Source organism: Hyaloscypha bicolor (genome assembly GCF_002865645.1).
Source record: "Hyaloscypha bicolor E unplaced genomic scaffold K444scaffold_39, whole genome shotgun sequence".
NCBI classification, from domain to species: Eukaryota; Fungi; Ascomycota; class Leotiomycetes; order Helotiales; family Hyaloscyphaceae; genus Hyaloscypha; species Hyaloscypha bicolor.
The window spans coordinates 914,853-930,491 of NW_020194541.1; the positions used below are offsets into that span (position 1 = coordinate 914,853).

At 45.8% G+C, this 15,639-nt stretch overlaps 3 protein-coding genes across 3 annotated transcripts; 2 read left to right on the forward strand and 1 right to left on the reverse strand.

The window, feature by feature from the left end:
• Positions 1 to 1,530: 1,530 nt before the first annotated feature.
• On the reverse strand, positions 1,531 to 2,681 carry K444DRAFT_555392 (GINS complex, PSF2 component). The gene is made up of 2 exons (XM_024876704.1): positions 2,544 to 2,681; positions 1,531 to 2,441 (listed from the first exon to the last, which is right to left on the reverse strand). Exons 1-2 carry the CDS (start codon positions 2,655 to 2,657, stop codon positions 1,827 to 1,829), a joined length of 729 nt encoding a protein of 242 aa, XP_024741187.1. The 5' UTR covers positions 2,658 to 2,681; the 3' UTR covers positions 1,531 to 1,826.
• Positions 2,682 to 4,403: 1,722 nt separating this feature from the next.
• K444DRAFT_521401 (MFS general substrate transporter) lies at positions 4,404 to 6,118 on the forward strand (the record flags this gene model as incomplete). The annotated part of the gene is made up of 5 exons (XM_024874126.1): positions 4,404 to 4,606; positions 4,651 to 5,184; positions 5,233 to 5,651; positions 5,702 to 5,855; positions 5,908 to 6,118. 5 exons carry the CDS (start codon positions 4,404 to 4,406, stop codon positions 6,116 to 6,118), a joined length of 1,521 nt encoding a protein of 506 aa, XP_024741188.1.
• Positions 6,119 to 7,465: 1,347 nt separating this feature from the next.
• K444DRAFT_641046 (heterokaryon incompatibility protein 6) lies at positions 7,466 to 9,627 on the forward strand (the record flags this gene model as incomplete). The annotated part of the gene is made up of 3 exons (XM_024884559.1): positions 7,466 to 7,675; positions 7,705 to 7,950; positions 8,428 to 9,627. The coding sequence occupies 3 exons, from the start codon at positions 7,466 to 7,468 to the stop codon at positions 9,625 to 9,627; spliced, it is 1,656 nt and encodes a 551-aa protein (XP_024741189.1).
• Positions 9,628 to 15,639: the final 6,012 nt, after the last annotated feature.

Sequence of the window (15,639 nt, forward strand, 5' to 3'; positions counted from 1 at the left end):
GAAGTAGGACTGGGTAGATGGTATCGCGATCTTCCAGCATTGAGATCGCTGGCTTGAAAATGGACGAAAGAAATGGCAGCAGCAGAATGTTTGACAACAAGGATAATATCTACAATAAAATCCATCAGCGCCAAGTAGTGGCAGACAGGAAAGGGGATCATAGCGAACTCTCTCACTATAGGATCTCACCACAGAATCCGAAAGGGTAAAGGGAGCCAGGCTGAGGCCAGAAATAGTTCGGTTAGTCTGCTGTGTAGACTCTCGAGATTTTGGGCGGGATGATATTTATCCCTGCTACTGAACAAAGAATGCGTTGAACTGAGCACAACAAACAAAAAAGTTTTGGGAAAGTGGCACAAGAATGGCATGGTGTTATGGCAGAAAATGCGGGGGAAAGAGGAAGGAACAAGCTGTGTTCATTTCGGGGATAACATAAATTAATCCACTCCTGAAGTATAGCGGAATGCAAACTTACACACTGGGAGAATGTCGAGCGATCTGGTTCGTAAATCAAGGGTCTGGAGCGTCTCTAAGTTTCCCTCCGTGAAGAGCTCTAGATCGAAAGAAATTTAGATGCTGGAAGAAGTGCTAGTTGTATACCAAGATCACCTCCCGCATAAATGAATCATTGACTTTACGGACGGAAGGAAGTGACAGCAAGAAGGAAATTGACAACAAACTACCTCTCTCTCCTCTTTTAACTAAATAACGCTACAGAGGATTTAGGAGAAGGCCATGAGTTCTTACCTCACTAGAAAAGATACAGAGAATCTCACGGCAAGTAAAGACAGCAAAGGGACTTGGGTCAAGTCCGACCCGTACATCAGGGTGGCCATTGTTTTGATGCGTAGGTTTTGGCTTTTGCTGATCTCGGGGATATTTATATCTGCTGCTAGGGACAAAGAAATTGCTGTTCTACTGCAGAAATGCAAGGCGGAGTATGGTGGGGCTTGGGGATATCTTCGCCTTGTGCAATTCAGAAGTGAGAAGGAAAGGAAATAAAAGTGTCTCAACATCATAGTTATAGAAGTAAGGCTCTCCAGAAGTGGACTCAATCATTTCGGGATATATAAATAAGGCAACGCCGATGCGGGAGGAGAATAGGAATTCCTGACGAAATGACAGCAGAACTCATAACGGAAAGATTGGGGAGTGGCCTGGGGCAGCTCTGCTATTTTGAATCACGGATTTTGCGTAGAAATTTACGTTCATTTGCTATTCATGCTGATTCTCCGACTGCTGTTGCGAAGTAGCGTGATTGGGTGAGGAGCTGAATGAGAAGAAGTGGTAGCAAAAGGAAGCTGACAGCATCGACAGGTGCCAGGGCTCATATTCTTTACAGTCGAGCACCTACGAATTAGGGATGAGGGTGGTGTCACAACTCGTTGCCCCGCAGCAGAGTACTCAAAGAAGGGCGTGTCAATCAAGGAAGGGGAGATGCTGCCAGAAGCCTGTCTCTGTGCGTCCGACGCAGGCTTTTGATGCAGAGTACGAAAGGCTGGGGAGCTGACACCCTTTTAATGTGCGTCTGCGAAGGAAAGATGACGGCAAGAATCAAAGGCGTGGAGGAGTGGCTGGAAACTACCCAACAATTTATTCTTGGGGTTGAAGGAGTCAGGAGAGGTCAAAAGTCAGGAAATGCTCGAATTTGGGATTGTCCTGTTCCGTCATTCTGCTTCTGCTTTTACCGGCCATGATTTATGCAATGCCGCTGCATCATCCATCGCAGCGCCAGCCCTGCCCGTTTCCACCAAAGCAAAAAGGCAATGGTATATCCTTGTTCCCACGCAATGCTCCGTCCCCAAACGCCATTCAAATATGTACTCTTACTCGAACCCCATCGCCTCATCCTCACTCCCTTCCCCACCCCCTTCTTCCTCCTCCCTCTCCCTTCTCGCCACCTCCCTACTACTCCCCAGCCTCCTCAACCCATCGAGAACCCCCAAGATGAAGCCTCTCCCCTCCGCGACCTCCATCGCCCCAACACCCGTCATCTTACTAACCCCTCCTCCCTCCCCTTCAAGCACCTTCACCGACCCTCTCATCTTACTCATTCGCACCTCTCTTAAATCCCTCAACAGTCCTCTCACCCGATCAGGCTCAGGCACATCATCACTCGCTGCCTCCAGTAATATCTCCCCGAGCTCAAGCCAGTGATAGGGTAGGTAATCAGGCGGTGCTTCGGCGGTGGACGAGGGGAGGAATGGTGGGGAGATGTGATCTGTTGGTGAGATTCGGGCGGTTATCGGGTGAGGGTGTGGTGGTGGAGGCGAGAAAGCGAGGGGAGAGGTCTCGGTTTCGTGTTTTAGGATTCTTTCGAGGGAAGAGGGGAGGAGCCAGGGTGGTGGGAGGATGTTGGCTCTTCGTTGGCGCTTGAGGAGGAGTGCGAGCCAGAGAGGCAAGGGAGCGCGGTGCGGTGGGCGGAGGGCGGGAGTTGGGCCCTGGGAAGGAAATGTTAGCTCCAAAGATATGGAAGAGGGGAATTGAGAATGGATTTTGGGGGGGGGGAGTGTTTGGTGGGGTAGAATTTGGGGGAAACCCACAGAGAGGAGATTTAGGCGTTCCAGGCGTTGGCGTGGAACGACAGTAACCATTTCCATTTCACAGAGGAAGGCGACCTCCATTGGCGTCAGGCCAGCTTGCAGGGGTAACGCCATGGTTGCTGAGGGTTTGTGTCTCGTGTTGAGGTTAGAATTGATGTATTAGTAGGACGCGGTTTGACAAGGATAACGCGACGCAAGTGCCTGAGAAATAAGGTTGTAAGGTCTGGGCATACAAACTTCACTCTCAATGACATCTCTTCGTCCTCAACCATGAAACATCTCCATGAGCCCACCGCCGCAAATATCCCAGTGATCTGTCAAAGGGCGGCTGCGTCCGATGTCTCTCTGGTAGTCGCTTTTCCAGTTTTGTATTAAAGTAACCCACTGGCTGTTGTGAGTCAAGATGTGGTCGATCAACTCGGGTCACCGAACATGTCTTGGATCGGGAGGACGACACTGTAGGACAGTCATCAGTATGAGTAGAAAATGGAACTAGCCCGGTAGTCCTTTGAGGTATCGTTTTCAGTCACAGAGATAGAACATGTGAGCAAGTGGTGGCAGTTTCCAAGTGAAGACCTTTCGGCTTCCGGATGGCTGGATAGCTTCCATTCTCTAGTCCCCACGGCTACCTGCTCCTCAGCATGCTATACCGATAGTCTGGAAGCCATATTGCCGGGTCTTGTATCGGTTTTTTGCCAACAGCTGCTGTGCAGCTTGTGATACCTTCGGATACCTGCTGCGCCGTCGATAGCCCTGTCGCACAATCTAATCATCTGCTGCTTCAGTGGTTGACGGCCTCGAGCGTTGTCCTCAAAAATTTCGTGTTTGCTCTTCTTCTTATCAAAGGAGGAGGTTCAGGGCCAAGGAGACTCGATACGTGCAGTATATTAACAATATAATTAAGGTAATTAATTAATAAAATATTTAATTAATTATAATTTAATTACTATCTAAAAAACTAAAATTTAAGTCCCTCAATTCAAATAATTAATTAAACCAACTAAATGATTATTTGAGATATATATATAAGAAAATATATTTCTTTTATTTAAAAAGCTATTTTAAAATTCTATTTTTGTTTTTTTACTCTTATATATTCTTTTCTTTTTACTAACTGTCTTGTTTTCGCCTTCTTATAACTCACGGGCTTTTTATATATATTCTTTTTTATTTTATTTTCTTAATATAATTCTTTCTTCTTATATACTTAAGCTAAAGTTATATAAAACTTTACTAAAGTCTTGTTTTAAGAGTTAAGTAGCTTCTTAACTCTTTACTTCTTTTAGAAGCTTATATAACTAATTAATTAATTATAATTAATTTAGTTAATCAGATAAATGATTAGATTTCCGGCTTAATTTATTTGATTACCGCCTAATAATTATGATTGATAGGATTATTTGATACTGGATACGTGCAATCCCTGTCATGGATACAGCAAGCTGGTTGGTCTTGACAATGCCAAACGGCTGCTTGTTTGTGAAGATGCGAACATGAATTATGTTGGCAGAAAATTGTTTCCTAGATAGGACCGTTAGACCACTGCTTTTATTTCAGAGAACATGTTAGTGAGTCGTCGTTCTTTCCTCGCCTCCTCATTGTTGATTGTGGACAATCGAGTTCACCTCGATCTCTGTCCAGTCGCACAACCAACTATCTCTTCTTTATCCAAGTCTCACCACTTTTCGCGAAACCCCTGCTCATAAGGGAAACACAAGAGAGAGACACGGATATAAATACCCGGAGTCTTTTAATTACATATCTGCCACAAGGCGCAATCGGGGCGAGGAGTTTCTCGTCACCTCCAATCCCTCGAGCAAATCCAGTTCCCAAATGCTGAACGCAGCTGGCACGATCACCATGGCTTCCAATCAACCAAGGAATACACCTACTGATTCCGATCTCTCCCAAGCAAAGTATATCGAGGATAAAGAACTCGGCAGCTTGACCTCGACAGAAGGAACCACTGTGTCTACCCCTCTACCATTCACTGAGGCCGCGACGAAGAAGCTTCTGCGCAAGTTGGACCTCCACTTGATCCCATTCTTGGCACTTCTCTACCTGTAAGTATTTCCAATCCTCGAATGACATCTGCCGACAGCCCAAGACTCTGCTACCTCGACCGCACCAATGTCGGCAATGCGCGTCTCGTCAACCTCGAGAAGGACCTCAAAATGAAAGGCCTCGACTACAACATCTCCCTTGCCATCTTCTTTCCATTCTATGTCGCTGCTGAGATTCCAAGCAACATGATGTTGAAAAGAACACGCCCAAGCATCTGGTTTACATTAATCATGGTGTGCTGGGGCCTCATCATGTTGTGCATGGGCTTCGTACAAAACTTCAGCGGACTTCTTGCTTGCCGCGCTTTCCTTGGCATTGCAGAGGGTGGGCTGTTTCCTGGTGTTAGCTACTTTATTACAATGTGGTATCGTCGAACTGAATGCGGCCTACGGATGGCTTTATTCTTCTCTGCTGCGACATTGGCTGGTGCTTTCGGTGGTCTGCTGGCACGTGCAATATCACAAATGAGTGGCATTGGTGGGAGAGCAGGCTGGTCGTGGATTTTCATCCTGGAGGGACTGATGACACTTTTCATTGGAAGCTTCTCTTATTGGCTCATCAATGATTATCCATCAACGTGAGTGCAGCAGCACCACCCTTTTAGTTTGAAACTAATAACTTGCAGTGCCAAGTTTCTAACGCTCCGAGAGCGAACTGAAGTCCAGCGAAGAATGGCCGAGGATGGTGGCCTCTCTGACGACTTCCATCTCAAATATGTCATTCAAGCATTCCGAGACTGGAAGATCTGGGCCAACATGTTCATCACCATTGGCCTCTTCACTCCTCTGTACTCCATCTCTCTGTTCCTTCCCACAATCATTAACGAACTCGGCTATACTGCGAACGCAACCCAGTTGATGACAGTCCCGGTCTACGTCGTAGCGTGTTTCTGCACCATTTGTGGAAGTTTGGCATCTGACAAAGCTGGGCAGCGAGGCCCCTTCCTCATGGGATTTGCAATGCTTGCTATCACGGGCTTCTTAATGTTGATCACCAGTGGGAAACCTCATATTCAATATGCAGGAACGTTTCTTGCCGCTTCTGGTAAGTCACCACCATTTTGTCTTCTCCGTAGCATTGACCCGTGCTTGCAGGCATCTTTTCCACCGTCCCATTAATTGGCACATGGAACAGCAACAACATCGGCGGCAGTCTTAAGCGCGGAGTCGGTATCGCAATGCAAGTTGGCTTCGGCAACTTCGGTGGTGCCGTCGCTGGCTTCGTCTATCTTGCCCAAGATCAGCCTCGGTGTGCTTCCTACCCAACAAATTCTCGCTGCGCTGAGCTAATTTATACACAGGTTTATCAAAGGACATGCAATACTCATCGCCCTCGTCTCAATGTCCCTTTCCCTGTCAACTCTCATGACTTGCTACTATCGCCGCGAGAACTCCCGTCGTGATGCCATCCTCCGAGGCCGCAACATGACGATCGGGGACTATAGCAGTGACATGAAGTGGGAGGAGCGTGAGAAGGGTGATGATGCTACGTTCTTCAGATATACTGTCTAGCTGACACCCCCACCTGATATTGGCAGATGCGAAGTTCTTGCATTCCGAATGCTTGGCTCGTCTGCTTGAGGGACGATATAGAGTTTGCTCCGTTGTACATTGGCTTGGAAGGACATCGTTGATAAGCGAACTGATTTCTCTTTCCTTCTCTGCGAGTTACTGTGATATCATATTATAGAAATGAAGAACTTATAGGATCCTTCCGCTTCAAGATCAGGCCTCTTTACCCACGTGTAACGAGTACATTCTCAGGTGATTGCGACTAAGTAGGCGAGGTATATTAGGTAAAACCGTGACTGGGTGGAGAGGTGAAGATTAATTGCTTTTTGTTTCAGGCCACTCTCCGCAACATCCAAGTCAGCCTCAACCTACTCGTTCGTACCTTCCACTTGTTAGCATAGGTGGTTCGTGAAAGCGAATGGGCCACGGAAACCGTCGGGCCAAGTATTTACATAGTAAATTTGTATGGGAGGTACTTCATGTCAGCTGGCCCGTGGCACAGGTTTAGCGAGGAACATTAATTCAGGGGGGAGGGGGGTTCGCTTAAAATAAGCGAGAAGGTCAATTGGAGCCGGAGGGGATTAGCTCTCGTGCTCTCACGTAGTTATATGCTCGTTTCACGCGATGCTTAAAGTAGCTAATTTTTGCTAAGATTCGCCAAAACTTGGATTTCGCCTACAACATACCGGTTTTCTACCTTGTTACCTTATAATAGTTGAATTGCTTCCTTTACCCATGCTTTCCTCTAAGAAGTATACAAATTACTTCTCGGCAATAAAGCAATCTTGTAATGACTAGAGAGTTATAGAAGAGTAGAACCAGTTGGAGAAGCCTCGAATCGGCCTTGATTCGATGCCGGGATGGCGTGGGGAAGCTGTCGCGGCGTGTTTTGAACGCCGTCTTACACGTCCGAAGCTTCCCCGCTTCGCTAGCCGCCAAGTGCGCATTGGACTTCAGCCGGTTTAACATTCGAGTTTCAGCTTGTTCAGCTTCCACCGCTGCATACAATACTGTCTAAGTACTCAAACCTCCCTTTCTTACATCCATTTTTGAACCCGGCACATTTCAATACGATCAGATTATACCCCGAAGTCCATCTGTGAGGGCTCCCACCGTTACAACTGAACCTTCTAGCTGCCAGCTTCGAGATCAAAATCGATTTGCCTGGTTATTTTTTTTCCGCCTTGTCAAAGTAATAGGTACGAAGAGGCGGTACTCTGCGGCACGTTTCATACTTAGTTTTTCACAGCATCGAGCTGTCAACAGTGCTTTGAAAGCGCCATCGTTCCGTGTCCAAGGAGAGCTTGTCTTATCCCGCTCAGAAACACGTTTTGTCGCTCCGATATAATGGACCGATACCAATATGAGCCGCTGTCTTCAAGCGGCAAACAGATCCGACTCGTGATTCTACACCCCCTCGTGCCGTCCCGCCCCGAGGAGATCCGGGTGAGCATCTTCGAAGCCCCCCTGGAAGCTGAACGCCGCGTCTTGTACAAAGAGTTTATGGCTTTATCGTACGTGTGGGGGGATACAAACGATAGACGAGATCTCATGCTCGTCGGTTAGGCGGCGATCCCACCCCCAAGCGTCTCTCAGTAACTGCCAATCTAGCGGAAGCACTGCCATACCTTCCATGGCCTGATAGTTGCAGGACCCTCTGGATCGATGCTATATGTATAAACCAGGAGGATATGGATGAACGAGCCGAACAGGTGAAGTTAATGGTAGAGATATACACGTCGTCGAAACACGTGCTCGCGTGGCTCGGCCCGTCTACGCACGACAGCAATGTGGCCATGAACTTGCTGCACTGGATCAGCGACTCAATCGACGTAGACTGGATGTCGTTCGAAATCCATAACAAGGAATTACAAAGGACCGGGGGCGCGGAGTTCATATACTTCAAGCTTCTCCTGGACCTGAACTTCAAGTTGCCCTGGGACGGCCCAGAATCCCAAGCCCTCGAGAGCCTGTTCAACCGGCCGTGGTTCGAGAGGCTGTGGATCCGGCAGGAAATCACTCTCGGGGCACATGGTGCCGCGTTGATATGCGGTTCCTCGTCGATCGACTGGACCGCGTTCCGCAAGGCAGCCATTTTTCTTAATAAGAAGATCAAGGACTCCAGTCATCCACGATTTGACCACTGGAGGGCGAGGACCGCACTCGTGTCCGATACCTGCCTACATGGTCAGACGTCGCTTGGGAAAATGCTCCGCCAAATGCAGCGGACGGCGTGCACGGATCCCCGCGATCGAGTCTACGGTATCATGGGCATTTTGCCGCCCGAGTCGCTCGGATTGGCGGAGAAGATACGTCCTGACTACCGGAAACCCGTGGTGTTGGCCTACCAGGAGTTCCTCCTTGGCGAGATGGAGGTGACGGGCCGGGCCGACTTGTTGTCGGAGTGTCTCATGCCCAAAGACTTGTCTTCCACCTCCACCTCTACTTCCACCACCCCGACCTGGGCTCCCTCTTGGATCTCGAATTGGACTGTGAAGCGGGAGTGGGACTTTCTGATGATGAACCAGAGCGCCGATGGCCAGTCGGCCGTGGCGGCCTTCTACGCGGATCAGGGAACGTTGCGAATCAAGGGCGTCCTCGTAGCCACTGTAGTCGACGTGCTGGAATTCCCACCACTATTCGTCGGCACGAAGGAGAGCAAGAACAACAATATTGCGGACCAGCCTCCAAGTACGCCACCAGTAGTGGCTCTTGTCAGGGAGATCGCGGAGAAGCTCGATCTCTCGGAGACAGCACATTACCGCCCATCACGCGGCAGTACCATCCTCGAAGCGCTCTGCTATGTATTCTCGGGCGGTGGCTTTCTCACGAACCACCTTTCGGCCGAGATGATTAACGTCGCCACGCCGAGCATGGCACAGTTCAAGCGCTTCGTTAGGTTCGCGCTCGAATTTAATGAGCATGATGCGTCCGCTCGAAAAGGGCCCGATCAGGAAGTCCTGCTATGTCTTGGCAGCATCCTCAACGCCTGCAGGGAGCGCGCGCTGCTCGTCACAAGGGAAGGCTATATCGGGGCAGGACCCGTAGCTGCACAACCTGGGGACAAGATTGCTGTGCTGCTGGGGTGTATGCGGCCCTTGGTCCTGCGGCGGCAAAAGAGGCTGAGGAATTTCACCACCACCAGCAGCGATACTGGACATGATGGTAATGCTAATACGTACGCTGTCGTCGGGCCCTGCAATTCACACGGCTTGAATTGGGGAGAGGCCTTGCTCGGCCCCCTACCGGACGGCGTGACTTTTATCTGGAACCCTTCTGGGCCTTATGGGGACGTGGGTCCTGCGTTTGGAAACAATCGCGCGGGAGAGGAGTGTGTAGCAGACCCTAGGGTTGACTGGGACTTGCTGAAAACTGACAGCAAGGAACACTCGTTTGTGCAGAGGGCGGCGGGTCCAGGTGAGGCGGAGGGAGTAACATACTATAGGAGGCCGGATGCGGCATACTTTGAAAGGAAGGGCGTTACATTGGAGAATCTCGATTTTGTCTAGTGGCTGTGGAGTGTTGGTTGCCAAAATCGAAAAGGGGGATAGATAGGAGGAAGCAGGACAACGCGGTGAGGATAGAGTCGTCTCGTCGGTTTAAAGGATAAAAATTCGCCGTGCTCTTCGGTGCATACATTGTGGCTAGAAGATAGTTCTGGCCAGGTTTGTTGAAATGCAGTCGCTGAGTGCGAGCGCCCTGGAAATAACTAAGGTAATCTCATCGAATTTAAACTAGCCATCGTGCTAATTCTAAGAGTTCTAAAGCTTATCTTACTAATACTAGAACCTTAAAAGGCTAGGGGCACGCTGTCACGCGCCTCCGGTGCGCAATAGCGTGCGAAGCTTATGCGTATATCTAGAGCGCGCACGTGTGTGCGTTAAGGATATACTTTTTTTAAGCGATTATAAGGGGTAAGAGAGGGACGTACTTCTTGCCTACCTTTTGTGCATGTACCGGGGGCTAAAGAATAGCTGAAAAGAAAGCCTTACTTTACGACAAAATTGCAAAAATTAGCTTGCTAAGTGCGGGGAAAGGGGGTTAGAAGGAAATCAAACTCTCAAATGCATAAGCACTTGTTCCAGGGTCTGCCCAGAGAGGGTGCTTATGCATTCTAATCAGAGTTGGCCTCCTACCATTACTGCTTTGGGCGTATATCCATGTTATAGGAATACTACGCGAACAAAACAGAAATTTTACAGGGGTTGGTAAGGGCACACTGTTTTTGTATCTATCCTCCCTTCCTTCTAACGGGTTAGTCACCATCGCTGTTCGGCTCAGGCGCTACTCACCCTCGCCTCACCCTCTGGTCAGGCTGTTTTAATTACGTGCCTGCTCTCCCTTCTAGTGACTAATCACGATTTACTTATATATTCGGTTCTGCCGTGGGAAAGTTGTCAACTCTACACGACTACATTCGGGGACCACATCGACTCCTGAGAGGGAAAATGTAAACCCCCCCGCGGGGGGGTCGATTAGGGCAGGGGTGTCGATAAACTTGTAATTGGCTATCTAAGCTCTTCAAACATCTTAAATCATATTTTTAATATAAATATAAGCCAGCATATTATAAACCTAATATTATAATTATATGCTTTCTAACTTATAATAAAAAATATTCTTAAAATAGAAATTTAATTTAAGCGAGTTTATATACTAATTAATTAAGTTCTAGTTTTTAAACCCTATAAAACTCTATAAATTAGGGGCTTATAAGGTTCTTATATTTGGTTTTAGGAACTTATTTGCTAAATTTCTAGGCTTTCTTAAGCTTGTCTTTAAACTATAAAATATAAAAAATTTAACTTCTTTAATTTAAAGAGCTATTATTAAATCAAATTTTATAAAAAAATTATATTTAATTAGCGCTTAATTAGCGCTATAAGAAATAAAACAAGCATTAAATTATATTAAAGAAAAAGCTAGAGTTTTGGTATTCCTGTCCGAGCGCCTCTACTTTAGATTAGTCCGGCCCCCAATCGACACCTGGGGGGGCCGGGGGGGTCGTTTTACATTTTCCCTCCTGAGGCACCCAAATAGGATCCCCCAAAAATATATCGTTTAATCTCCAGGCAAAGCCTTTTCGCAATATAGCATGGCCTAGCACTTTTCAAGGAGTTTATCCAATAGCTGCCCCTCTAGAACTCGGCCTAGCCGTGCAAATCTATACCCGTCTATCCAAATTCTGACGCGGCTAGCACGACCTTACGCCCTCCTATGCCGGCCAGGCCAAATTCGCCCGTGTTGTTATCCCTTCGTCCGGTGAGACATCGCCACATTAGCGCCGCACACGAATATCCCTAATTCGGATTATGTTCTGGCTGAATTAGAGATTTTCGTATGCGGCCGTTAATGTGGCATATGTCTCACTGGATAAAGCTAAATTCTTTCTTTTTCATTTAATAATTAGTTTTTTTTAAAAAAAAAATCTTTCTTTCTTTCTTAAAAGAAATAAGTTATACTTAAAAAAAAATATTATAATATATTTTTTAAATTAAGAAATTAAAATAAAAAAGCTTATATTACTAAAATTTTAAATTAGATAAAAAAGAAAAGAAAGAGAAAAAACTCTCTTGAATATTATATAATTTATTAAAAATGTATTTCTTGGTCTTATAATAGCAGGATCGAGGCAATGGCCAGGGCTCAAAGATCCAAGAATCTCATGTATTGAAAATACTAGGCTAAAGAGAAGAAGGAGAGAGAGAGAGAAGGAAAGGGGATAAAAGAAGGGAAATATTAGCTAAAACCACTGAAACGCCGGCTAGCTAGGTGAAACCAGTCATGTGACAGCCACCCCCATATGGCCCCCAGCCAGCGCCGTCACAGGTCTGGTATAACCAGGCTCGGCAATAATACCTGAGGCATTAATACCGGTATTAATAGTATTAGGTATTTTTCAGGTATTATAAGAATTAATACATATTAATATCTTATTAATTCTTACTCCTAAAAAATTATTTCTTTATTTTATTATTTTATTTATATAAGAATATATTTATATATAATTCCTTTTATTTCTAGTCTTTCTATTAAAAAATTTATTTACTATTATTAATAAAATTTAATAATATCTTAAATTTAAAATACCTCTTATATTTAGAGAATTAAGCCCCGTATTCGTATTTCTTATTAATGGAACGAGGCTCAAAGATCAATGATTTCCTATGTCTTGAGAATCTAAAGCTAAGGAGAGAAGGAGTGAGGTGTGGCAGTGGATAAGTAGGTATGGCCAAAACCACTGAAACGCCGAGCTTTGGAAGCGAGCTTGGTTTGAACCATAGCTTGGAACCTTAGCTGAAACCAACCCCTTTGGCTGAAACCACGTCCGTATCAACCATGTGACACCAGCCGTCACAATTAAGGTACTAAATATATAAGCAAGCCTTACAAAAATCTCAAAAGCTCATTTCTACTTAAAATAGCCGCATTGAGATTAGTTTTAGCCTAAAGTATAAGATAAGTAGCTAGATAGAAAGCCTAAATCAAGGAGAATATTTATACTACTAAAAGTTTTCTAATAAGAGAAGTAGTTCGAAAGTTAATTATAATTAAAAGGGAAAATTAAGTTCAGGGAATTAATACTACTATTAATACTATTAATATCTTATAATTCTGGCATTAATACGTATTAATACCGGAAATTTAGGTATTTTTACCGAGCCTGAGTATGACCTGACAAGGAAATAGTATAGCAGGAGCAGAGGCAGGAAAAGAGACTCGATTATATTAACTAAAGAGAGAAGAAGAAAAAAAGAGATCTCAGACTCTTATAAAGCTATAATCTCGCTAGTCTATGCGGCAGTGCCACGTCCGCACGTGACACCATGTGACCTGTCTTCTTAACATAATTACTAGTAAATTTAGAAGGCTTTAGTAAATTAAAAAGAAATTATAAAAGTTATATAATTAAATATTATTAAATATTTAATAGTTTTATAATAATTATAAATATAAATATAAGAATATATATTAGCCTCGTTAATAAAAAGCTTTTATAGAAGTTTATTATATAAAGAATACTAGTTATATAGTTATATCTTTAAATAAGAAGAGAAGAGAGGTGTGGCATAAATAGCCGGAGCTAAATACAGTGAATGTGTCACGTGTAGTAAGCTCACGTGACCAATCTGCAGTTGCTATGGTGTTGAAATTAGGGGCCTGAGGCCCCTAATAGGCTTAGTAAGCCCTGGAACCGAACGCCATGGGGCTGTGCACTAGCTTAATACCCTGTCCAGCTGGAATACCCTGTCCAGCTGGAATACCCTGTACGGCTGGAATACCCTGTATAGCTGTAATCGGTTCAGCTGGCATAGGGATTTAGTACATGTGACTTAGGGGGTTCAGGGCTATATATACGGGCTACTTACCACTGTAGAACAGCAGTCAATTCAGTATCGTTTACTTGGTTTACATTGCAAGCACGTGACCCTAGCTTTATTACTTAGCTAGTTCAACATATGGAACCGAGTAGTTATCGAAAGGATTCGTCGTCGTATCGTTAAAGGAGATAATAGTGGATTTAATCTTAGCCCTAATCCTCTTAAAGGAGAGGCGTAATCGGTGGGCCGATTGCGACAGGTTTCCAGCTTGCACCACGAGGAGGTGTTGAGTCGTCGCAAGCCGTAGCTAGTTATTTAGGAACCTCCTCCTTCGCCCGATAATTGAGAATACTGGTTTTCTCGCCCCCCTTCGAGCATGAGGACAGGTGGGTCTTCAGGTGGTGCTGTACAGTACCCCGATGGACTTGGGCTGTATATTGAGAAGTTTTATCACCACTATTGAAGCAGGGCTAGGCCTATTTTGGCAAGACTCTCAATCTTAGACTTTAGTTTAGAAATTTACCGTATTTTTGAAGTCAACAAACCCTCTTAACCCTACCGCTACCCTAACTTAACGCCTTGACCCGCAACCCGCTAAGACCCGGTATCCGGCATCCGTTCCCACGGACTTAGGCAAGCGCCAACATCAAACCAAGGTTCTGTACTGCACCTGGTTCGTTTATTTTGCGCAACACTGCTTTTGGTGGCGAGTGAGGTTCTTTTTTGCCGTGTACGATTTTGGACAGTTGCTGCAGGTGAAACTCAGATTACTCCTGGGCTTATGGTTAATCCTGATATGCGCTTGGAGTTCTCGATCTTCTGCAGTTCCTTTCCAAGCACAGTAAATCGGGTAGTATGGGCACTGCTTCGGTTTTATGTGTGTCTTCAGGTGCTTTCTAAAAGCCGTTAGCGTCGAGGCCGCGGACGAATATAAGTAAGTTGAACGAACTTCAACTCGCCTGCAGTATACTCTTTGTGGGACTGACGGCAGTCAGGCCAAGAACAATAGCTCTTCATGTCTATAACTGGAGTTCTGCCGTTGTGTGATTCGGTTGTGGTAGTCGAGGCACTATAAGGAATGCAAGGGAACTGAGGGGTTGCATTCTGGTATGCAGGAAATGAAGTATTGACGTGTGTTCTGTCGTCATGTCGAGTGAGACTGTTGTGACGATCTTGAGGAGGACTGAACTGTGCAGAGAAGCTAGGCAGAAGAGCAGTAGAGTCGCCCTGCTGCATTTCATCTGGAATCTATGAATCTAGATGATGGATCCCCGAAGAGTTCACAGGGTTTTGGAAATTCAAAATAGTTCTTGTGCTCGGGCTGACGTGGTCGGGAGGTGGTTGGGCTTGGTATATTTGGGTAAGCTGGGCACCCACTACGCTGTCAAAAAGTGGCAGAGTATGCGGGACTGGCCATAGATGTTCACTAGTAATCGCCTCGGGCGCCTCAAATATGACTTGGGGGTAAGGAACTGGTGCTGGCAATGCACTATCGCCCGCTGTAACTAGGATGTTGCTCAGCAAATACTTCACCTGGGATGGCAAACTGTAAAGGGGCATACTAGCTTCGCCTATCCGTTCCGCAACATTCAAGGCCACGGTTCCACCTTCTGTGTATCCCACAGGCATACGCTCCTGGTACGGGTCAAGTTCTACGTTTTCTGTTGCCGTATTAGCCGCTTGGATCCAGAAGAGTGAATTTGAGACTGCTGGACTACTACTGGCCACAGAGAACAAGTGTAGTTCCAGATGCATTCCATAGTATATAGGCGACAATTCTCCATGCTTCTTACCTCCCAGGTCAAATTGCATACCAAAGTACGCCACAACGGTCGATTGATCCATTCTCCTAATAACCTTTAAAAGGGATGGACTTGAAGAGAGGCCAAGAAAGTTTAGAAAGGGTGAATATGTAAATACGCAGTGAATAATGACGGCAGAGTAGGGCTTTTCTTAGAGATGTTCCAAGTCTTGACGCCTGCCAGCTTCGCCCAATGCCCCATCATCCAAGTTCCCAGGGATTATAATATCTAAGGTCGGGAGCACCATGGGAGCCTTATAGCCTAGGAAAAGGAATCGATCTCCACAAAAGCGGGCAGAAATATGGTCGACTTCCACTCAAGTCATTCGTTAGCCAATGCGTTGTACACATAAAATTATTCTGGTGATATTCACCGAAAATGTTCTAATTCGTCCTGC

Excerpts from the sequence above, each read along its gene's own strand:
- K444DRAFT_555392 (XM_024876704.1), bottom strand. The coding sequence starts at position 2,657 with ATGGCGTTACCCCTGCAAGCTGGCCTGACGCCAATGGAGGTCGCCTTC. Across the intron at positions 2,442-2,543 it reads AACGCCTAAATCTCCTCTCT|GGCCCAACTCCCGCCCTCCG; the intron begins GTGGGTTTCCCC and ends TTTCCTTCCCAG.